The sequence below is a fragment of the Idiotropiscis lumnitzeri genome, chromosome 21 (assembly GCF_059441095.1).
Source record: "Idiotropiscis lumnitzeri isolate Australia: NSW breed Sydney's pygmy pipehorse chromosome 21, RoL_Ilum_1.0, whole genome shotgun sequence".
Taxonomy (NCBI): Eukaryota; Metazoa; Chordata; class Actinopteri; order Syngnathiformes; family Syngnathidae; genus Idiotropiscis; species Idiotropiscis lumnitzeri.
The window spans coordinates 5,858,505-5,883,331 of NC_142411.1; the positions used below are offsets into that span (position 1 = coordinate 5,858,505).

General features: G+C 41.1%; 2 protein-coding genes across 8 annotated transcripts in view; both read left to right on the top strand.

The window, feature by feature from the left end:
• plcb1l (phospholipase C beta 1-like) overlaps positions 1-9,282 on the top strand; it is a 55,739-nt gene extending 46,457 nt beyond the window's left edge. For 2 of the 3 annotated variants that reach the window (XM_088286192.1, XM_088286191.1), the window contains 11 exons: positions 123-227; positions 312-427; positions 1,000-1,135; positions 1,219-1,272; positions 1,337-1,556; positions 2,032-2,200; positions 2,363-2,439; positions 2,513-2,602; positions 2,688-2,745; positions 3,472-3,558; positions 8,235-9,282. In XM_088286192.1, the coding sequence (XP_088142318.1) occupies positions 123-227; positions 312-427; positions 1,000-1,135; positions 1,219-1,272; positions 1,337-1,556; positions 2,032-2,200; positions 2,363-2,439; positions 2,513-2,602; positions 2,688-2,745; positions 3,472-3,558; positions 8,235-8,462 (1,340 nt within the window). In that variant the 3' untranslated portion in view covers positions 8,463-9,282. Of the gene's footprint in view, positions 1-122; positions 228-311; positions 428-999; positions 1,136-1,218; positions 1,273-1,336; positions 1,557-2,031; positions 2,201-2,362; positions 2,440-2,512; positions 2,603-2,687; positions 2,746-3,471; positions 3,559-8,234 lie in introns of those variants that run through there. The other variant, XR_015840153.1, reaches the window with a different exon arrangement.
• Positions 9,283-13,540: 4,258 nt separating this feature from the next.
• The window catches only part of plcb4b (phospholipase C, beta 4b), a 36,345-nt gene continuing 25,058 nt past the window's right edge, over positions 13,541-24,827 (top strand). For 2 of the 5 annotated variants that reach the window (XM_088286350.1, XM_088286354.1), the window contains exons 1-3: positions 13,541-13,701; positions 16,094-16,143; positions 23,083-23,149. The gene's annotated coding sequence lies outside the window, so the exon portion shown is untranslated. Of the gene's footprint in view, positions 13,702-14,139; positions 14,239-16,093; positions 16,144-23,082; positions 23,150-24,827 lie in introns of those variants that run through there. The other 3 variants (XM_088286351.1, XM_088286352.1, XM_088286353.1) reach the window with 3 other exon arrangements.

Genomic DNA, 24,827 nt, shown 5'->3' on the forward strand with positions numbered 1-24,827 from the left:
GAGGGTCGAATTGGGTTTCAAGGAGTTTTCGGGGGTTACATGAGTCTTTCAAACCAGGATTGGGATTTCAAGCAGTGGTTAGGCTTTCAAATAATTTGAGGCTGTGGATCTTCTGGCTGCAGGTTATCATTACATCAACCTGAGGAACGAGAAGAACCAAACTCTGACGCTTCCTGCTCTCTTCGTGTACGTGGAAGTCAAAGATTATGTTCCGGACACGTTTGCAGGTGAGCGCCCACTCTGACACGTATTTCCAATCTCGCCCCAACGGGTTCGCACTCATCACCATGATGTCCGTCCTCCGTACTCAGACGTCATCGAGGCACTTTCCAACCCTATCCGCTATGTCAACCTGATGGAGCAGAGAGCCAATCAGCTGGCTGCTCTCACCCTGGAGGAGGGCGGGGACGATGAGGCCGACAAGGAGGTTAGCCCCTTTTCAAAGTAAAAGCACTCATGTTGTATATTACACGACCTGAACATGCTGGCTGGTTGAGAGCAACTTTTCGAAACAAAATCACACATGGATTGTTCTACATGCTGCTCATACAGCTTTTAAAAATTAAAGCACCCTGTACAGAAGAATGTTGCATCTAATCAACCTTTTAAAATCAAAGCACTCGTTGCTTCTCGTAGGCCGAACCAAGTTGCGTTTAAACTATAAAAACAGAAATTTTCATGGTTAAGGTAAGTTTTCTGGCATTACTCAAGTGCGAGCTGAAATGGAGGTTTGTTCCACTGGGGGGCGCCTTTTAGCTGACGTGACTTGTAGTGTGGCCATGGCGACCGTATCCAAGTGAGCTGAGAAGAATGCCAGGCCACAGGAGGACACGGAAGTTAACAGATAAGAGCACATCGTACCAGAGATGGGTGAACATGTTCTTGCTCTCCGTTACAGGCGTTACAGTGACGGAGTTTTCCTGGACATGCAGGAAAGTTTTGCTCGGGACGATGTCATTTGACGTTATCTAAAGGTCTTACATCTCTTTTGGCGGACAGGTGGAGTTGGGCAGTGACCCCCCCTCGGAATCCAAGACGGACCCCAGGGCCGCGGTCCCGGCAGAAAATGGACTGAGCCACACCCCAATCGCCCCCAAGCCGCCGTCACTGGTTGGACATCAGCCTCAATCTGCAGGTCACTAACGCTGTTGGACATTTTATTAGGTACACCTAAGCATTCTAATGCCTTCAACTTACCTCTATCATTCTTCTTTTTAGGCTCTTTGAAACCACCTGTGAAGACTGAAGACATCATCCAAAGCGTCCTCACTGGTAAGAACACTTTTTTTTTTTTCTTTACCATGCTTGACCTCATCACCATCATTGTGCGTTTTAGAAGTGGAAGCTCTGACGCTGGAGGAGCTGAAGCAGCTCAAGGGCTTCGTGCGGGAACAGCGGAAGCAGTACAAGGAGATGAAGGAGCTGGTGCGCAAACACCACCGCAAGACGACCGAGCTCATCAAGGATCACGCGGCCCGCGTGGGCGAGCTGCAGAGTCAGCAGCAGCGAAGGCGCAACGCCCTGCACAAGAGCCACAAACGAGATGGTAAGAAAAGGTAGGTGGCGCTCTTCCTCTTTTACTCGTCTCTGTCGTTAAGGATTTTTTTTGGTGGGGGGGGCAGATGCAGAATGAAATTCAGATGACTGAGCCGATTAATATATGATAAATAAAATTACTTCTTTAATCTTCATTAATACTCACAACACGGATGTCAAACCCGTGACCTCGGGCCAGAACCAGCCCGCCGCATTATTTTATCCGGCCCGTGAATACACGTATCAACTTCCATTAGCCAAATTTTACTGCGAAAAAATAACATAAAAAATAAAAATAACATTGGGATTTTGCAATATTTGTTATTCCAACCCTTTTTCAAAACTAGTTTAATTTATTTGATTGGATGGAAAATCGTCTAAAGAAGCCATACTATGAAACAAACAAGTCGGCCATTTTTGTTTGAAGCTCGCGAGGTTCTTTTCAAAGACACACTTGCACAACATCTCCAGAACCGTTGTGTTATCTGTGTGTAGCCGGTCGGAACAGTCGCTCTCCACGCTGGACCGAGAGCTCTGCGATCTTGACCAGGAGTGTGGCCAGCGTCTGTCCGAGCTCAAGGAGCAGCAACAGCAGCAGCTCCTCACCATGCGCCAGGAGCAGTACTACAGCGAGAAGTACCAGAAGCGAGAGCACATCAAGCAGGTGAACCCTTACAATCCGCTATCTAGAATATATTCCTGCATATAAAATGTTCAGATTGTTCAAAATTTTCTGCTCTGAAAAATCCCCGCCCCCATTTATTCCTCCATCTTAAATTCTCATTACTGCACCACGTGACCATTTTCTCACTGTGTTTTCATCCAGCTGGTGGAGAAACTGACCGCCCTGGCCGAGGAGTGTCAGGGTGCGCAGGTGAAAAAGCTGCGAGACATCTGTGAAAAGTGAGCGCATCACTCAGCATTCTGGATGTTACAAAGCACATGCAAAATCTCATCCACAGCTCTTGTCCTGCAGGGAGAAGAAGGACCTGAAAAAGAAAATGGACAAAAAGAGACAGGAGAAGATCAACGAAGCCAAGTCAAAAGACAAGAACGTCACAGAGGAGTGGGTGATGTAATGTGTTGATGTGACCACAAGGGGTCGATAGAGATAAAGAAACTTGATTTGCTGCCGCTCTTGTTCCCCGCAGAGAGAAGCTGGAGATAAACAGGTCGTTTGTCAATGAAGTGGTGCAGTACATAAAGCGGGTAAGAAAATGCCTTCCGTCCAAAATGGAGCCCTTGCAATAGCTTCAAATCGTAAAATTTTTAACTCTTTAAAGCTTTTGATTTTTTTTTAGGACCTTATCGGGTGTGCATTGTTCACAGAATTCACAAAAACACACTTGATTACAATTATTGTTATTTTCATTATGATTAAAAAAAAATGGATTAAAGCTTAATTTCTTTAGCGGAGCCGCCTCCGCGACTAAGAACACTGAAAATTGGCACTCTCCAAGCAAAATGAAAAACGTCTTGAATATAAAAAATATCATTTTTATTCACGAATGTATTATTGAATACAATTAAAGTGGATAATTTTTTTCTATTATTATGAATATTACTTAGTATATAGTATGTTCACCCAAATAAATATGAACATTTTCACCTTATTTGGCTTTTTGTTTTGTTTACTTTTAGAGTAGATGTGGAAAATTTAAACCACTTTAAAATAGAATTAAACTCTTGAATTCCTAACTTGATTTAAAAAAAGGCATTTTAAAATATTTGTATATATTTTCTTTATTTTCTAACAATATAACAATTACATTTCTGTTTCAATAATGTCACAATTTTTACCTAATGTTTACCTAAGTGTAGGATGGCACAATAATTTGACATATTTTGAATAACATTCTTCATTTTGTTGTATTTTTAATAATGTCACTAAAATGCGACAGCTTTTGTGAGCAACACATTTTTGTGTGTATGTAGCTGGAAGATGCGCAGAGTAAACGGCAGGAGCGACTGCAGGAGAAACACAAGGACATACGGCAGCAGATTTTGGATGAGAGGCCAAAGGTAAAGAAGAAAATACTTTTTAAAATGACTCTGATTACATTGTGACATCACAACAGAGGGCAGGTGTGATTAATGACATCACCACGGTAACCACGCACAGAAACACATTTAACCTCCAAAGTAGAAGTAATGCGTTTCAAGGTCAATCATAAATCATTTAAATGTTTTTTTTTGTAATGTTCCTAACTAGCATACAAGTGTTAAAGTGCCTGTTGATGTAAATGCATTCAAACATAAAAATCATATGAACGTGTCTTATCATCGATGTGTGTGCCTGAGTGTGTATATCTTGCTTCACTGGGCAAGCTTTGAATTAAACACGCGCGCACACACACAGACACACATGCGGTCGTCATGGCAACTTGGGTCCCCCCCCCCCACCTCTAGTACTCTTCCTCCATCCTTCATGACTCTCTGCAATCTGCTAATTCGGAAGTGAATCCTCCATCTGCGGCGAGGAGGGAGGGAGTCCCGCGAGTGTGTGTGTGGGTCCGTGCGTGTGTGTGTGTGGGGGTGCGCATGCGTTTTGGTGCGTGTGTGTGTGTGCTTCAAACAGGTTGGAGGTAGTCAAGATGGTCGCTGCTGTGTTCTCTCATCATAGACTTTGATCTTCATCTTGTCTGCCTGCCGAGTGCACGTCATTGTGTGTGTGTGTGTGTGTGTGTGTGTGGGTGTGTGTGTGTACACACACCCATTCATACACAAGGGAACCGCCAAAGTGGAACATCCGCTATGTTATGTGCCTCTAAAGTCATTTCACACGAGACTTAAGTGAGTTTCAAAGTATTTGCCAACTTTGTAGATTTTCAATATTTTTAAATTGTGTTTCACTAATAGTTTAAAAATATATATATCGGAATTAAAATGTGTATTTAAATGTCTATTTTTCTTTTTTTAAACGTGATTTTTTTATCTTGTTTTTTTTATCGTTTTAATTTCAACTACGATTTTACCTATTCAATTGTTTTATTTTTAAGTTTTCACTTATTTTTTTCTAAAGAATAATTGCTCAATTATGTTCCACCCCCCCCCAATGTTTTAGTATTTAACTCATAGTGGTTAACATCGGTTGGCCTTTTTTAAACTTTTTTTTAAATTGCCTTTAACTAATAGTGATTTTATTTTTAAATTTTTTCATGACTCCTGACATTTCTCTTTTCACTTCTTTCATTAAAATATTTTAACTATATCAAACTTATTTTTACACTTATTTCCTCTGGGATTCTTCTTCAACTAATCATAGGTTTTTGTTATTCTAAACCCGGAAATATGTGACAAAATTAAAAAGCGAGCAATTCCATTACATCCCCATTTACGAGCAGCGAGTTTAGCCACTTGTCTCATCTTAAGCTTCCCTTTGGAACTCCTCCTTTTATGGTGGCAATGACTGCTCTTTTTTTCTACATTCCTGCTGTTGCTGTTGCAGAGAAAATTTTGAGAAAGGGAAAGTGAAGTCAGGGGAGGACACACACACACACGCACGCACACACCCACACATGCACACTCACGTAGCGAAAAGTGTCTACTTCTGTTTCAATAAGCATTCGTCTCTTTCACTCGGGCGCCACTGACTTTCATAGTCGGTAGCCGGGTAACGTTGAGAATATCAATGAAGTCAAGGATGTTTCTTCTCTTTTTTATCCGACATACCTTCTCACACACACACACATGCACAATGAGCAAGACAATCCTTCTGCGATGTTGACAGGGTGATGACCCTCCTGTCTCATCTTCTCTTTCAGTAAGCTGGTGTTTTTTGGGCCTAATTGGGACGTGTTTGGCGACGGGGCAGTTTTCTTGTACAGCCTCTTGTGTTTCGTGTGCTGTGAATACAAAAAAAAAAAAAGAACATTTTCAAGTCAGTTTTCCACTTTTGATTCACTGGTTGACTGGATTCTATCTCTGCTGTTGTTGTTTTTTTGTTTGTTTTTTAATATATATATATATTTTACTTTGTACTCCTTTTTATTTTTTTTACTTTTTGATATTTTTTGTGATTTCCATATATCTCATTTAGTAATTAACACCAGCACCAGTTTTACCCGTCCCGACAAAATATTTGTGCACGTCAATCATAACAGGACGCACCAAAAAGAGACGACCCCCAAAATTCTAGTCAGCTATTCTGATGTGAATCAAGCATTTTGTTTAAATTCCTTTTTTTTTTTTTTTTTTTTTTTTTTTTTTTGTCGAACTCCTTCCGGGTAATATGTCCAAATGAGCCCCAGTCAGAATCAGGTATCCTAGACAGATGGGTGATCCGAAATTGCCAAGCTTCTCCCTTTCCCTCGACGGCTTCTCGAAAGGAGGCCAGCCACTGAAGAAGGTCACGCTGCTTGTTGTATTTTAGGAAACGTGCGCCCGGGGTATGTAGCGCACACGCGTTTGTTGACCAATGTTGAAAGACAAACGAGGGGGAGGCATGTTTGGAAGTTGGTGGCTATCCAGTGTGAATGTGGAGCAGAGTGCAACCTCAACTTTACTTTCTGACCTTGTTTCATGTTTCAATCAAACTCCCAAATATCCCCCCAAGATTTGCATGATGATATCAGTCGGATATATGTGACCTGGCCAGATCCGATTCAGGACCATATTTGAAAAGTGACGCAGTCCGATTTAAAAAAAAATAATTAAATAAAAATAAATCTGAATTGAGCTGTTCAGACTGTTATACAAAAAAAAATCAGATGCAAGTCGCATACAGGCAAAAAAAAAAAAAATGCGATCTCGGTCAAATTCGCTTGCAGTGTGAACCTTAAATGCCAGACGAGATTCAGGCGATGTAAAGTCGGAAGCGGCGTACATGTGACACACACACACACACTTGCACATGTCTCTCTGTGGTGTTCAGACCCTCCCACTTCCTTGGCATATGCCAGAGTGTCATCAGAGAGGTGAAAGATGACAGTTTTAATCAGGGGCTGCTCGCGCCACACGCCAGGAAGGCTGCACGTGTACATGCACACACACACACACACACGCACACACACACACACACGCCTGGATAGTCCCACCCCCTAAGTAGGTCATGCGCAGTACCGAGAGCGGCGCATTTTTAGCCATCTGCTTGTGATGTGATGAGCTAGATGTCCGCTGTGTGAGAGCCGCACTGAGAGTGAGACACAAGGAAGGACGGAAGGGAGGGTGAGGATGAGAGGGGAGGTGGCGAGGCGAGGAGACGGGAGAGAGGGGAGGCGTACAAGGTGACCTTGAGATGCTGCAAGGACTCCAAAAATGTGTATTTTTCAGAGGACTGCGATAAAGGCTCAACCTTGACGTTGTTCGTGTCTCTCACTCAAAATGGAAATATGAAAACTTGTGGCGATGATTTGCTGAAATAACAAGTGACAACAATATAGTTTATGATCATTAAAATAGCACATTTATTTCATTAAGACTAAATGTGAATTCGAATATTCAACAATGAAAAATTCATTTCAATTTGTTGTTAGTTTTTAAAATATGTGCATTTTATTTATATTATTGTTTACCCTGCATATTTTTTCTTTGCTTTATTTTTATATTATGTATGCCTTTTTTTCTAGTTCATATCAATTATAAAATTTTTATGATTAAATATTTCTAACTTTATTTTTAGTTTTAATTTTATTAGTTTTTTACTGCATGTACAGAGCGATTTTGTACTGTGAATGCACATAAAGGTAGATAAACAGATTTTTAAAACAGTGCCTTTTAACACAGCAACAACTTTGCTAATTAAAACAGAACAGACCCAAGAGAAAAAGAAAAAAAATCGAGATTTATTTAGCATATTTTCTGAATGATAGAGCGCCCCTAGTGGTGAAAGAAAAATCCACAGAAAAGCCGCGGCTTATAGTCCGGAAAATACAGTAAATGACCTGAATTGACTTCATATTGTCAGAAAGAAATGGATGTAATCCTAAAGTCATGTCCCAGCAACATTTTTTGTCCCAGCCAGCAGGGTTCCACTCATAACGGTCTTCATTTCGCTATTACTTGGCCGCAGATGCCTTCATAAATCTCCTAAAGTTGAAAATTGGACAGTGTGTCTCGAAAGTGCAATGTGTTTTGGATCAGCTCAGTTCCAATGACACCGTCTTGCCAGAAGTCTGCGACGGCGTTGCTCTTTTAATTACGCTGCTCCCCGGGGGAGCCACTCGGGTAGTTAAACAGAGAAATCAGCATTAAAGCAATTATTGGCGCGCAATGAAATGAATGCTGTCATGTGTAATCATCGGATGGGGGGGATTCGAGCGCCTCCGAGAAAAACGGTGCCGTCGCTAAACATTTGTCACCTGGAAACACACAGTCTTTATCTTTTCTGAACTGCGCCGTGGCGAAACCGAACGAAACCAGATTGTGTGGTGAAAATATCGCTTGTGGTGCAAAGTGTGATTTATAGAAAGTCGGACAGATGTTCAACTTGGGTGCAGTGTCACTGACGTTAGACGAGGCGGCCAATAGGAAAGCAGTTGGCGGAGTGATTTCAGAGCGCAGCAAAAGATTTTAGTGGACCTCTAAAGAAAGCAGCATCGAGTAAATGGAGGAAGTAATAATTAAAGCCGCTAGTTTTTGGACACAAACGTTATGAGTCTACTTTGCCTCCAAATCAGCAGGAAACACATCCAGGCTACTTCCTGATTGGCTGCTTAAGCGAAGGTCAAGCTCACATTTCCCGCTCTCTCCATCCGTAGCTGCAGAGTGACCTGGACCAGGAGTACCAAGACAAATTCCGCCGGCTCCCCGTGGAGATCCAGGAGTTCGTCCAGGACAGCAGCAAGGCCAAGCCGGGCGACACGAAGCCCGCCGCTTTTTCCTCCACCTCCGCTTCCACGGCGGAGCGGCTCAACCACAAAGCATCGCAGTCGGAGGACGACGCCGAGGATGCCTCGTTAGAGCGGGTCTACGACACGCCCCTCTAAAAGCGGACTGCGGGTGTGTTTGTGATCTGAGGACTCAATGCGGTGAGTAGCTTTGTTCCGGACGCTCGTGTAAATAGTACTTCTGTTGTAGTTGGACGTCACTTTTTTGCGTTGTCGTTGCCGTTTGGGTGCGGCAACAGTTCGTGTCACTAACTAGTGAAGAAATAACTTACTTGAACTCTTGCACATTTTGATTTTCTATCATGTTGACGTCTGGTCAACCTTTACTCCTCTACGTTTTTTTTTTTTTGTTTGTTTTTTGCACTGAACGCTCACCTCCTGACATTGTGACGGAAAACCCGATAACTCCCTTTTTGTTCTCACAAAACGACGCTGCTGCTATTTCTTTGAAATGCCACCGTTTTGCCACTGATCAATTTTTGTGCAATTTTTTGATGTGACCAGGATGTGTACGTTTACTGCATGCACTCAAACTAACTGTAGATGTTACGGTAGCTCTGGAACGGTTGATTTGAAAGGTGTGATGATTGACAAGAATGACGACAAATATTCAAGCATGCAGTTTGGGAAAACCACATTTAAACAGCGACTCCTTGCATATTTGCAGGACGGCATTCGCAAATTCGGAATTTTTGGGGGGAGTTATACTAAAATAAAAAAAAAAGTGCTGTTTTTGTACTCAAGCCACCCTAAGTGGCGTCAAGATTCCAAGAATGTGAGTTGAGGAAGCCTCTTTTAGACAAAAGTAGTCCTTAGTCACCATTTTGTGCAATCTAGTGTAGACAATTAGAAACTTTTGGGGGGCATCTTACTCACGGGTTTCCACTATGGTTGCTCCAATATCGGAGCTAAGACGCATATTTAATCTACATATATGTCTACATTTTTATTTGATTTATTAGTGAATATTTTATAGAAGACAAATTATTAGGCCTTTAGAGTAACTCCCGCAACATTTTGAAAGCTGCCATTTGACACCATTTGAAAGCGGTTATTTTCATTTTATCGACTTTAAAGGACACAATAACGCACTCACCTCACTTTTAGGCCTATGGTTTTTTTTTTTTTCGTATAAAAATCCAACTAAATCAGAGATCACCGGGCGGAATGTTTAGTTACGACTTGCCGAGTCTTCTGATCGACTGATATTTCATTACAAAAAAAAAAAAAAGAGTCATTATAAATCCAACGTATGTAAAAAAAACAAAACAAAAGGACTCTGAATTGATGAAGGTGTGATGAGTCCCGTGACTTTTTTTTCAATGTATTTTTTTTATTTAAATGTTTTTGGGGAGGACCGTTTTCCTTGTTGTTGATGTTGAACGTGTGGAATGCTGTTATGATGATGATGACAAAGAAGCTGGGTGATATTTAATACTTTGGTACCACTATGTGACAGAATAACTCTTGTTGAAAAGCACGACGTTATTTTCACCGCAAAAAGAGAGAGAGGACAAAAAAAAAAAAAAGCCTTTTTATTCAGATAGTTACTAATGTATGCATCGTCTTGACGGACTACTCTGATTTAAAGTGTCACTCCGGCACTCTTGCATTTGAATTGTGTATGAACTCTGGAATTGTAAATTTATACATATAAATATATATATGGCGTAAAGGCTAATATATGACGTGGATCAAATAACAGTATAGTGTCAAGGGAATTTTGTCTGTAATTAAAAATAAATGTGGCTGTTATTATTGTATTGTACATTCTAAGGGTTTATTTGTGTCAGTTATTTATTTTTTAATTCCCGTTCAATTCTATTATATATATATATATATATATATATTCTTCATTGTTTTCACATTTCAGATGGATAGTAGCAAAAGTCTCCATGGTGACTAATGTAGAAGTTGCATAAGTCCATTTGTGACGCTGTGCACGTATAATGTATGCCGCACTGATGATGGTCGTGGTGTGGGTGGGGGTTTCGTGTGTGCGTTGGGAGAAGGGGGAAGCCCTTAACGACCAACTTCCTGTCATCTCCTTGGCAACAACAATTCCCAGCGAAGTCCCAAGAGGAACGTGAATGACGGCCTAGCAAACGGCGCTCTGCTGCAAACGCTGAACGCCTTGACGTATTGTTCGCTGCAGCAGATGCGAGATTTCAGCTCAGTGAGCAGACGAAGGATTACCTCCTTTTTTTTTTTTTTTTATGATGATGACAAAATAATTGTAGAAGCATGGGAGTTTTTTTTTTTTCCTCGGCCAACATGAAGAGACTCGCCTCCCAGGCACATACTCAACTGTCAACGGTGAGTATGTCATTTATTGCCCCTTTTCCTTTTACATTTTGTGACAGTTAAGAATATAACACTGCTTATACTTTTAACTTTTAAAATTGACTCAGGGACAGATAAAGTGTACTTTAGTTGGCGACACTGTTTAATGTTCAAGCTCCTATTATGAGTTTATATGGGAGGCCCAAAGAAAGTACATATTTTGGAAATAAACCAAAAGGAAGGATTTGAAGGAAAGATGAAAGTGAGTGGAGAAAAATGCAAAAAATAAAAAAGAAGGAAGCACAGAAGGTGGGAAATGAGTGAGGAAGGAAAGAAGAGTATCGGAGAAAAGGAAGTAAGGAAGTAAAAAATCGAAGGAAGGATGGCAACTATATAATCAGGTGTGGGCAAACTACGGCCCGGGGGCTACATGCGGCCCATTAGACGTTTTAATCCGGCCCGCCGAACTTGAAAAAAATGAAATGAATAAACCTTGTTAATGTTTTCTTTTCTAAATATTGTGTTTTTTCAAAGTCATATATTTTGTTTTAATGCTTTTAAAATTAAATGTATTTTTTTTTCTCCGATTAGGTGAGGTTACCAAAACACTCCATCCATCTGCTCCTGGTCCGGCCCTTCTGTCAAATTTTAGAACCCATTGTCGCCCGCCAATCAAAATGTTTCCCCACCCCTGCTCTAAGCCAAATTAGTAACCCCAACTTCACATCCTAACCCTGCCTTCCAACAATCCTGTCTGGAAATTGTACTTTGAAACCTTCAAAGTAACGCTAACATCTACCTTGAAAGCCCATTTTGGAATCCTAACCTTGATATTAGCAAAACAAATATTTGGGCGGCTGTCACAACAATAAACTGTGTTCATTATATGTCGTTTAAAAAAAAAAACAAGTATCAAGTTTTATATGTTTAGCATGACAAGCAAGCGATGATCAACCGGCGGGATCCACGGTGATGTGACGAGCCGCCCCCGCCCCTCCTCCTTCCCAGGTCGACCCCACCGTTGCGGCGTGACCAGTTTTAACAAGATTGAGCACATTACGTAATTGCAGTCTGTGGATGTGGATGGCAACGAGGTGTCCTTGGAGGGGATGTTAATGAGGCACTCCAACAAGCTGCTGCTAAGGTAGGACCAACATTCACACACAAGCGCATACGTACGTTATACAATGTATACGCTCCCCTCGTGCACTTTGTTCTCCATCCATGCTGCATTTTTTTTTTTTTTGGACGCAGCTCATTAGACTGTGCAGGAGGCCTGTGAGGCTATAGATAAGAAAAAAAATAAGAATATTAACATGTCAGAATTAGCACGGTAATTATATATTTATTTATATTTCTTTTCCAAATAATTAAATATGTATTGTAATTTCAGCACCTGTTTCTCGTACATTTCGGACTGAATATTTAAAAAAAAAAAAAAAAAATCACCATTTTCCTCTTAATCTTTGGCTATACTTGGTCAAGTGTCACTGCCGCTATTTAGTGACCAATGAAGGGCTGCGTCTTTATCGCCGTCTGTGCAACCGCTCCACCATGTCGCCTCGCACCTTTGCAGCAGACTGTCGAAATGTCAATGCTTTTTATTGTGTTTTGCTTCATAAAAAACAAACTTTTTGGAGCCTCGAAAAACTTGCCAGGAAGATGAATTAGTTACTGGAAGAAAAAAAGTTTTAAGAAAAAAAAAATCATTTTAGTTTCGAGCAGAACTTCAATGGCGATGTGACAAGCTATGTGTGACTAAAACCTGTTGCTTGACTGCTGTGTGTTATTTGTTCAGCTTTAATAACCGGCAGACATTGTCCTGAGTTTTGTTTGCTGTGCCAATAGTCTGCAATATTTTATTCAGCGACAGATTTTCACCTGACTCGCAGTGCTTCCGTCAAGCGTCGTGTGTGTGTGTAGTTTGTGGCATCTAAAGCTGGCTTAGCTGCAGAAGGAGTGACTCGTCACGACCGGGAAAGGTTACGATCATTACGTATTGATTAGATGTTCTTTTTTGCACCACACAATTCCTTACAAATTTGTTGTTTGCAGACATGACGCACGTTTTATTTTCAAGCACGCACCAATGTCGAAATGTCTGGGCGCGTCCATTTTTTGTGTCATTTCAACAGGCACAGTGATGGGCACGGCCTACATTTTTTCCTGCATTTTTCTGCTTTTTGTAGCAGCTACTCTATGATATTAATTTTCCAATCTGTAACATTGCTGTTACCAAAGGATGATTTATGCTGTCACCCTTTTGCCCCAGAACATAACCAATGCTTCTCTGTGTCTTAATGGTCTTGAGATTTCATTGTAATGTGCCGTAAAGTGGCCCTTAAACAGAATTATGACCAAGATTTCTGACATTGCTCATTTCGCTCCAGAATGCTTTCGAGGTTTCATTGAAGCCTGCGTTAACTCAAAGACACCCATACTGGATGCCAACCATCGAGAAGCAAATTTCGATACGGAAGGCCTCTATAGTACCACCTTGCCCCGGATACGGCAAAACAGTGTTTGCCCCCATCAAGGCACGGTGGCTCCACTAGTCAGCTGTGAGACAGGCAGGGAGGAGCTGGATGTGCTTGGGCTGGATGACTCACTCTCCAGCGCACTCATTCACTCTCTCTCCCCACCCTCTCTCTCTATCTCTCTGTCTCTGTCTGTCTCTCTCTCTCTCTCTCTCTCTCTCTCTATCTCTCTGTCTCTGTCTGTCTGTCTCTCTCTCTCGCTCTCTCTCTCTCTCTCTCTCTATCTCTCTGTCTCTGTCTGTCTGTCTCTCTCTCTCGCTCTCTCTCTCTCTCTCTCTATCTCTCTATCTCTCTGTCTCTGTCTGTCTGTCTCTCTCTCGCTCTCTCTCTCTCTCTCCCCCTCTCTCTCTCACGCACGCACACACAAACATAACAAAAAGAAGACCAGCTTGTTGGTCGGACCCGCTGCTCAGTCTCCACGAGCACCGGGACGACCAACAGCACTAGCGGGGAGACCCAAGAGGAGGCAGCCCGGGTAGGGAACGAGCCGCACCGGACTGCTTGCTGGACTCCTCTCGGTACTCGGCATCCTTCATCTTCTTCGCGGATTAAAAAAAAAAAAAAAGAAACACATAAAAAGCCTGTAAATCTCGGAAGAAGCTAGCTATACTCATAGTGGTTTTAAACGATCCTTCAACGTTTGTTGCAACCTAACGCTCGTTTGTTTTTCTTTTTTTTTTTTAAATTGAAAGAAAAAAAAAATTCCGGATAGCTCGCGTCACATTTATTACACGCACAGCTGGAGACAGTTGTTAGCTCGTGGCTAACTCGCTAGCGTGCCATGAGCTTGGAACGTTAGCAAGCCAAAACATGACAAATGTGCTTTTATGTTTGCATGTGTGTGCGCGTGGAGGGCTTTAAATGCAAAAGAGGTGAGAGTATTGATGTTTCCAGGGTGGGTGGGTGGAAGAGTAGTGTGGGGTGGAGGGGGGGGGGCAGGGGGGGTTCGGCACGGCTAGCTGTGTAGCGGGACAGAGGCGGACTGCAGTCGGGCAATGACAAAGCCAGCGCCCGCCGTGCAAAGGCTACCGGAGTTTTAAGTGTGTTTCTGGCAGGTTAGTTACTGGAGATGCTGTGCGTGCGCGTGCGTGCGTGCGCGCGCGTGTGTCCCAAATAATAACGCTGCATGCAAGGTGTCATTGCTCAAGGTCTCTCCTCCAGCATCATGGAGGCAATAAGAGGGATGCTGTGCACATTTTTCTGTTTGAAGCCTTTGCAACCTTGTGTTATTTTCTTCAAATTGCAGAGGTATTTAAAGTAAAATATGAGAAAAGTAGAATAAAGTCATCATGGTAAAGGAATGTAGTCTTTGTTGTTTGGGTGGAATGTTGACATATAACGAGAATAAAGTTGGAATAGGCCCAGAAGATATCCAGAAAATATAATTTTACAGGGATAAAGCCTTAGTGTAGGAGAGAAAATAAAGATGTGATCTTGACACCCTCAAACAAATTGTAGTCATATCACAATAATAAAGTCACGATGATCTATTTTCATTGAGAGTGAATCTGCGCTTTGACGCCAATTTGGCAAACCGGTCTCGCAAAAAAAAACAAAAAAACACTCAATTTCACATAATAAAGCTGTAATTTTATGGTTATAAAATATGAAATAAAATTGAGGGTTTTAAATGAAAAGATTAAAATATTACGATTACATTTAGTCATCATCATCTTGGGAAAAAAAGATCACTTTAAAAAAAAAAAAAAAAAAAATATTCCTTGAATAAAGACGCACACTCATGTGACAAATAATGTCACCTGCTGAAACTATATCCATATATATTCGATTAAAGTCATGACATGATCAGACTAACGTCAACAATAGCAATAAGTACCCGTTTCACTCGTAATAAATTCGGCTGTGCTGCAGTAAACCTGTAGCAAACGTCAGCAGCAACATGTCTGTTGCTCAGTATGACAAGTGTTTGATCACATGCACCCAGCAGATTAAGTGCTCCTTATTTGTTCTGTGTAATAACCTGCAGGCAAGCCGTTGGGTTTATTTGCTCTCTAAACAGCTCCAACTCTACGAACCGTCTCTAAGATGGCGCTGCATTTTAATTCCATTGCCTCAAAACGACAAATTTCTGCGTTAATTGCAATGTTATGTATCATAAGTACTTGTTCAATGGGAACTTGGTTCCGGTACTGGTGTGAACTAAAGAGTGACTACTCTTACTGGTATCCAACATCCCTAATGTTGTGGTATAGAAATTTACCTTGACACATGTTTGTTGAAGGGAAGGCGTTTGGCTACTTCCCAAGATAAACATATTTTTTTAAAGGCCCGGCAGACACATTAGCTTTGCAGATGTCACGTCTGTCCTAACATGAATTGTCACATTTGGATAGCTTTGCGAAATTATCGCCGATATCTCATTTTTCTTTAGGCTTCATTTCTTGGAACAACCAGCATTTCACGTCAGCTTTACAGATGCCAAATTGCCACACATGGTAGAATCAATAAGACTCGTCATTGGTCACAACATCTATTAGAGCAGGGGTGGGCAAATTTTTTGATTGGTGGGCCACAATGGGTTCTAAAATTTGTGGCCCCCGGGCCGTAGTTTGCCCACGCCTGTATTAGAGGGACGTTCTTCTGTCTCTCTGCTGTTTTGTGTGCCTTGTTTGTTTGTTCTTTACGTGAGCCGCTTCCAGTTCCATCAAGTCGCCCTTCCATGATGAAGTTTCATTGTCGCTGGTTCGCTCTGATAAGGTGCATGTTTGACTTTGCTGGTAGATGTGATTTATGCGGTGTTTTCCTGGGCCGGGATGGAACTGGCGGACTCCCCCCCCGCCCCCCCGACCCCAGCAAGCTTCTGACTGTAAAGCAGCCAAATAAGTCCCGACGTCGTGATTGATGAAATTCTCTCCCCTTCTTACCGTATGTCCTTTTTTGTCTCTGCAGGCTGGCTGAGACATGAGCGTTTCCCGCTGAACGTAATTGATGCAGAACTGGTGAGTTTTTTTTTTTGTTTTTTTTTTTACGACCGGTGGGTTTTTCCCTCTTTCGTTATTAGACTTTACCTCTTGAAACTGCTTTGTCATTGTTATTCATGGGACAAATGAAGCCGCATTTTGAGGGCATTTCTTACATAGTGATATCAACCTTGAGGGACGAGTGACAGCACTTCGAGATCCAAGCAATTTTTTTGGCTGATTTTTATATATTTTTTGGGGGGACTACGAGTGTGTGCACAGAAAGAACAAAATTCATATCTCAAGGCACAACTGTATTTAAAAAAAAAAAAAAAATCAGTTGAATCTTGCAAAGTTTTGCTTGCTATTTTATTTTTCAAATTCAATCCTTGAAGTCAGTTTAACCTTGCTACCTAAAATTTTGTAGACATATCTATCATGAGCAGATTCATAAAAAAAGTCTCATTAAGGTCATTTTGGTTCGAGGTGGACATTTTAGGGTTTTAAAATTTTGTCCCTTTCCACTACTACAGTGCTCCTAATGATTTTGTTATGTTGCTACTAAATGTGAATCTCGTATACCAGACAGATGGGCGACACTAAATTGCCACAATTTTTCCTCATTGCGCCTGGGCGGAGCAAAGCAACGAAAATCGATGACTTGGCATAAAACACATAACTCAAATAAATCGAGTTGGAAAAGTCAAGCCTGAACAAACACGATCGAGAGTAGACAAACAAATACAAAACAATTTTGCCCGTTGCCTTTAACGTCGAATTCCTCCATTAAATTTTGTCTTGCTACCAAATATGAACCGTGTGCACTCGACAGAAACTGACAAATTTGTGCGTTTCCGTCATTGTGTGTGGGCGACGAAATTTGCTCTAAAAGCAAGGTGTGGTGTGCATGTGCCACACCGTGACAACACATCAGTCACTCCGAAACAGGCTGCCGCAGCAGCTGTGAGGCGCTCCAGAAGATGAGGCAGTAAAGTGATTGCTCTCCATACGAGCTTCTCTGCATATTATGTCATCTGTATTAAAGATGTCATCATGTGTAGGATGAGGCCCACTGGCCGACCGGGGCTGATTAGCGTTCAGGTGTTTTGCGCTTCTCGTTCTCCATCTCATGTTAGTGTTCATCATCATTATGCTGAAAAAAAAAACCCAGTGGTCGTGTAAAATCTACCTCCAAAATCTCAAAGCTATATGAGGCCTTCTCTGCTTGCGTTCTGTTCAACGCATGCTCACACACGTGAACACACGCCATCTTCCCTCATGGCTGCGTCCACGGTGGGGATACACGCGAATGAAATTTGTTCTTCCAATTAAACTGCCGACCTTCGCCCCAGAACGCCGGAATACTCCACGGCGTCCCATCCTCTGCTGGATTGCTATTATTACACGCATCCGGACCGCTAAAGGCTCTTCTATAGAAGTCAGCAAAAAAATTTTTTTTATGACTTTATTAAGTTTTATTTTTTTTTGGTAGATATTTTCAATATGTTCGGAATCTACAGTACTATAAAATTATACTGTAAATGAACGACATTATTTTAAGTGACATAAGTACATAAAAAAAGTCTATTAAAAATGAATTCTATTTGTGGAACTAAAAAATATATTTTGAAAATAATTAAGGTCAATATTCAGATATATTTTTTAACTTAATCTAAAAATGTGCAATGTTAAATCTGGAGACAATATTAAAAATAAGATCTTCCTCCTATTTAATTTTCTAATATTTTAGTATTATAATCTTTAATCATATTTTAAAATAATAATTATCTATGGTTACTAAAAGCCTAAAATGCAGTAAGGTAAAAATCTTATTTTAAAATTATTTTGGTGATTTTAATGAAATAAAAATAAAAATGCATTTAGTCATATGTAACGTGTGCTTTTTTAAAATGAATGTAAGATTTGATTTGATTTAAACATTTATTTATAAATATGTATATATATATATATATATATATATATATATATATATATATATATATATACACACTCACACACACACGAGTGTGTGTTTTATGACAAAATATTTGCATATGCAAATGGCGGCCATGTGCAAAGGCGTACTATTTCCTTTGCGTTGACGGAGATCGACACTCAATGAATTTGTTAACGATCAAGAATCTGTTATTGTTGCAAAGTTGCTTCATGGCTCACACGAGTACCATTTGAGCGTCAAATTGAGTGGAATACTTTGCCTCGAAAGTTAGCCGCTCGGACACATGACTCGCAGATGACTTGACAAGCTGCAGGAATGTTGCTCCCTCATCTTTTCGCCGCCCCGTTGTGTGTGTGCAGGGAGCCAACGTTACAAGATAATGACTTGGAGTAATTATGTAACATTTAGCCACCGATATGTAGAGCATGGTGCGTTCGTTCGTGCCTATTGACTTGCATCATCCAAAGCCGCTGGCCTTGCTTTTTAGGCAGCGTAACGAATTGAGCCTGATTTATGGCCTACATTTCCAATGCCGTCCTTTGAACTTTATTACTCGTAAAACAAAAACCAGAGGAGCGCATTTGAGGATTATAAACGGGGGCAATGGATTTCTGTAACCAGCGCCAGATATTCGTCAGCAGCCACTTCTCGTCGCTGTCATTTAAACAAACATCTGGGCCCAAGCGTATAAATCCATTATTAGGAAGCTGTCATAACAAACTGTGAACATTTGGGAAAATGCTCGCAAACAAAAGCGCATCATTTGCACGGCGACTGCAGTTTTGTTTAATACTCCTTTTAGAAATTATTCTTGTTTTTCAGAAAAAGAAATGAAGCAAAATTTTAATAATGGTCCACTTTTTTTAAATTTATTTATTTATTTATTTTTATTTTTTTACAACAATGAAAGTAAAGAGTAAGTAACCTGTGTAATAGAAATAGCAGACTGTTCCGGGGCCTAAATGACATTTTTCATACATTCATCAACATCAATATTAAGGTTCCCTTTCTAACTTTATGATAATTATTTTTAAATCATTTTCTCATAGAAAATAGGAACGATACATTCCAGAAACAAACTGTCAACTTTAGTACCTTCATTGGCCAGGTAGGCATTTTTTTTAACATATAAACATTTCCTGGGGTTTACCATTTGTATTAAGCTTCTTCCGACAAAGTGCAAAAAATGTCGTCCTCGCTTCTCAGTAAAATGTGTTAAATGTTGACGTTTACAAATGTGGAATCCATAACGCATTTCTATTCAATAATGACTCATCCATCCGGTCAATCCATGAAACCGCGTCCCACCTTTCTGCTTTAATCACAAATGAAATGAGTAAGAACGTGTTCAGTTCCACGCAAACTTGATTTTGTACTTAACAAGGAAACTCCGTCATTCTTTTCAAGGTGCAGGAAGTGAAGACGTTCTCCGTGTTCTCGCTTGCTGACTCACTAAGTGCAAGAACAGAAAAAAATTACCCTGTCTAACCTTCCGACTCCAACCTTGAAATTGAAACTTTGGCTCCTGACAGCTTTGGAAGTGGATGCCGGATATAATTATTCATTCGTTCCATTTCAGATCATCCTTTTGTGGATATTCAAATGCTGCTTCTTGGGTTTGCCTCAAATCTTATCAAATAAGACCTCAAAATGGATCTTTTATTTGGAATCGGACCATATTTCGGACTCTCTATTGCAGGGGTGGGCAAACTTTTTGATTGGCGGGCCACAATGGGTTCTAAAATTTGACAGAGGGGCCGGACCAGGAGCAGATAGATGGAGTGTTTTGGTAACCTCACCTCATCGGAGAAAAAAAAAATGCATTTAATTTTAAATGAAAGTGAACAAATCATTCCAACAATATATATGTATTTGAAAAAAAACCCACAGTATTTAGAAAATAAAAATTAACAAGGTTTATTCACTTAATTTTTTTCAAGTTCGTCGGGCCGGATTAAAACGTTTAATGGGCCGGATGTGGCCCCCGGGCCGTAGTTTGCCCACACTTTCGCTCTATTGCTTCAAACATTGTGAGCAGAATGACAGCCATTCATTTGTTTTTGTTGAATACTGAAAAACATTTGGTTTCAAATCCAAAGTTGACTCTGCGACGTTTGTATTTACATCAAGGTGTGTTTCAACAGCTGGCGACAAAACACTTTTTTTGTTTGAAGCCACCCCCTTTTCAAGTGTGCAAAAGCACTGAAGTCGGCATTATTAAATTAACTTCAAGTGAATTACCCTGACTTGTAAAAAAAAACTGCATCATGACTGCGACCCATTGTCTTCACCAGACTGTCGCATTCACTTTTGAGAATTTTGTAACAACTGTTTTTGCTCCCATGCTTGTGGGGTCTCTTCTAGCTTTTTTACACTCAAAGAATTTGATTTGACTTGGAGTCTGTCAATCTGACGACGACGTCGACTTGCTGCTTCTCTCGCCAAACGCCATATGCTTCGAAACTTCCTCTTTGTCTTGATCGTTTCAAAGTGAGGCTAGTGTTTAAGGAGTATTTTATTGTTGTTGACATATTCTTATTAGACTTGGCTTACCTCCGTTTACTCTTGCATGACAGTTAGGAACGTTGAAATGTTACTCAAACCGTTAAATAAGCTTTTACGACTACGACAGTTTGGACTCGGACAACAGATTATTGTAAATCTACCAGATCTCCCGGAGAAACGGTCCAATTTGGACCCCGAAGTGATTTTGCCCATTAAACCTCTCCCCCGGCACAAAGTGTTTCATTCTCCTTTCAAGAGGTCAGAGTGCTTTTCTGTTTAATTGATTTATGACTCGAATAAACTGTCCCCCTCCATTCCCGCAGCCTCAAAGCTGCTCTTTCCAATCCCACAAAAAACCCTCTCAGCATCCCGGTGGTGATGCTGTTGCGTGACAAAAAACCTGGAGATTTGCTCTTGAGAGTGCCGCCGTTGTTATACGTCCCAAAGGAGCCATCTAAAAGAGGTAGATGACTGAGAAACACCCCCGCGAGGTGTTCGAGGCAACTGATAGGCCAGATCCGGCTTTCCTGACGAGTGCACGTAATCTCGTTTGATGCTGCTGAACAGATTTAATTGTTAATGTCCTGTGGCTGAGTTGGAGCAGGAAGTTAGTTTGAAGCAGCCACATCGCACGGACCTCAGCTTTCATATTTTGACAAGCATTTGCTCAAATAAGTATAAAACAGCTCCCCCTACAGCACCAAAGAGGAACAAGATTGCTCTGTACCTCAGGAATTTTCAATCAAACTACTCGCTTGGAGATTTGTCTACCTTGGCGGAGGTCTGGTGTTATTTGGTTGTGTACAAACATCACAGTTAGTGTGTGTGAGAGGCTGTGTTATATTTTGAAGAGCCTATTTCAGGTAACATGGAGAGAATGTCACTTCCCTCGCCGTGTCCCATCTCATGATACCAGTGGGATATGGTGTGTGCGCCTGAGTGTGTGTGTGTGTGTGTTGGTTTAATCTCATGCAACATTGTCATTGGTTAAGTGATGCTGCCGGCTCGGCCTCTGTTTACTCCTCTTAAATCCTCCCGTAGACCGCCTTAATGATAATTGCACACGTGGCGTTCTCGCCAAAGCGGTCAAACAGCACAGTACATCCTTACCGAGTATGGATCTAGATGATCTCGCTAAAGAGAGCTCTCGACAACATTGCCACTCGATGTGGGGAACGTTTGACGTTGCCAGCGAGGCTCCGTTGTCTTTGATGTCGGAACTGAGAATGTTGTGTGATTGTTTCTTTTTCTTTTCTTTTTTTTTTTTTTTTGCAAATTTTATTTTTGCTTTTATTTATATATGAGTTGAATTTGTTTCTTGACTGCTCACCCAATTCAAAACAATTCCATCCGAAATCATCATTCCCCATTGAAATGAAAGGAAAGGCCATTAATTTGTTCCGATTAATGAAAAAAAAAATGTTTTTAATATGTTTTTAGTAAATTAATTATTCCTCGAGTGTTGTAATGCAATGACCGCTATGTATATGAACTAGTGCTGTCAAGTGATTAATTTTTGAACGAATTAATCACAAAAAATTCCATGATTAATTGCGATTAATCACATTTTTCAACTACTATTTTTTACGACGCTTGCAACCGATATTTACTTAAATAATATCTTGTAATTAATGCAAAATCACCAAATATGAAGTATATTTAATTTAACGTTCTAATAGCTTTCTTTGATTCTCAAATACGCTCTAAATGGAGACATCTTTACACGCATTTTTCTCCGAAACATTTCTCAAAACTGCCCACAAGCGCCACACTCCACCAGTGTCGGTTTGCACGGCCCGGTGGTAACTTGAACACGTTGGCAAAGCATGCAAATTATTTTTGAAGTGAATCAAAGTGAGTTAACTGAATTAAATGATCTCAGTTAAAAAAAATAGATTGAGTTAACCCTTTTATTTATGACAGCCCTAATATAAACATATATGATATAATACATACAACCTCTTGGATATTGCTGGACTGTTAAGACGTGGGAAAGACGGGACATTGCATAAATAACATCATTTATGAACTGGGCTAGTCCTGAAACACAGTCCTTTCGTTCTGGTGCTGTGCTCTTTGCTGCCTCTGCTTATCCGTTTATCTTTGTACCAAGCAACCGCACGACCACAAGCACTTCCTGTCCCGCTTGGGAAAAGCCGTGGAATTATTGAGTCCGATCTCTTCTTCAGAATGGACTCAAAGCCTCTTGAAGATGTCTTCTTTAAAAGCTCACTAATTGCTACTTCCTTTGTAATGTCGCACGAGAAACAAATGCAGAGAAGTAACAGTAATTTGTAAACAGTAATCACCATTGTTCCTCAGCACGTGTGTGCGTGTGGGGGTGCGTGTGTGTGCCCATGCAACCCCCTCTAGGCACCCTTAATATTACTGTAAGTGTACACCATGAGACTGAATAATAAGGTCAGCAGCGTGATTACACTCAAGTAAGATTTAATTTTCTTCTCGCTGTCTCAATGACCCCCTTTTTTTCTCTCTCTCTCTTTTCTTGCTTTCAGAGTGGCCTCGTGTTCTTTGCGGTTTCCCCCTCACCCCTCCCCTCATTTTGCTGCCGCACCTCGCTCGGTAAGTACCAAAAGATTTTTTTTTTCTTCTTTTTTTATTAGTGCTAAGCCTGTTCGTAAATCACCAAACGCAAGCTCGCTCGCTCTCACTCTCCCTGTCCTCTTGAGTTGCTCGGAGCCCCACCTCCCGACTCTTTCGGCCAATCACGTTGCATGGCATCGCAGGCGGAACGGAACATTTGAATTCATTTTGTGATTTTTTTTTTAAATTACAAGAAGAGTTTTTGAAGTTTGGTCTGTAAGACCTCTTCAGGTGTTTGTGATTTCTTATAGGATGAGTGAGGAAGAGGATTGCGGACATGTTTACTGTTTGCGGGCTCACTGTTGACAGAAATGCTCGTGGGACGTTTTCTTTGGCGAGCGGTTCTCGATCGATTGCTACATGGTCCGTCTTTTCACATCTACAGGAGTGCGCTTGGCGTTTTACTGACCTTAGCATTTGAGGCCGTTCTTCAGCCAGCACTTGTACTTTTGTTATATTAGAGCAGGCGTGCGCAAACTACGGCTCGGGGGCCACATGCGGCCCATTAAACATTTCAATCCGGCCCACCCAACTTGGAAAAAAATGAAATGAATAAACCTTGTTAATGTTTTATTTTCTAAATACTGTGGTTTTTTCAAAGACAGATATCTTGTTGTAATGCTTTTGTTCGCTTTCACTCCAATAGGGAATACGATACAGCAATGAAATATTTCAACTAAAATAATGGGTGTCATACTGAGGTAGGTGCAGGCAATGATTCAAATAGACTACTTTCACTTAGCATCGCAAACAACCCAAGTGTTTCCTGCACGGGTGGGGATGGAAACATAACTAAGTGTGTGTCTAATGATGGGTCAAGCAATTTGTGTCAAGGCCCAAGGGAGTGTTCAGGCCGGGTGGCCTTTGTAAGTTTCTCCCGTCCCCTGTTAGTGTAAATACGCACTGGGGTCCAGATCACAGGCTGGAATGTTTGTCTGTGTACTTGTTATTGAGTTGAGAGAGTGCATGCGCGACTGCGTGATGTCGCCGCTGCAAGCAGGCAAACTGAAGGCCGTGAGTGGATTGCTATGGCGACCAGTTGTGCCAGGTTTGCCTCCTTCTCTGCCTGGGAAACACTTGTCACGAGAGTCTTCCTGTGATATACATTCGCTTTCATGCTCAAGGGTCTGCTTTATTCATAGGGACAATTCAATTTACGCTCCGTGGAAGTTGCTTTTGCCAGGAAGTAATGTCTTCATTGCTGCTGTTTTGATTTGCATGCCAGCATTCATCAAACATCAGTAGTTCTCTTGTCTTGAACATCTGAGTTCACTATCTAACCGCAGTTCATTTTAAAAAAAAAAAAGTCTTGACAAGATATTCTTGTCTTTGGTTGTTAAGATATGCAGAATAAAATAATGCATTCAGTTCGGTTTCGGATTCTGTTGTATGCAAAGACCATTGAACAGCATGGCTTCTAAGAAGACGGAATTAATCTTGTTACGCTAATGTGGAATTTGGCCCGCGATTGACTGGCACCCAGTCCAGGTTCTACGCCTTCAGACAAGTACGATAGAAAATGGATGGATGGTTTGTTAATGCATCAACCTTAATCAGGTCTGTATGCTGCCGAGGTCATGAGAGGTCACGTCACTCGAAAAGGAGAGATTTCAATTATGGAGGTTGGGCCCGTGTTGTTGGAGCGTTTATTGCCTTG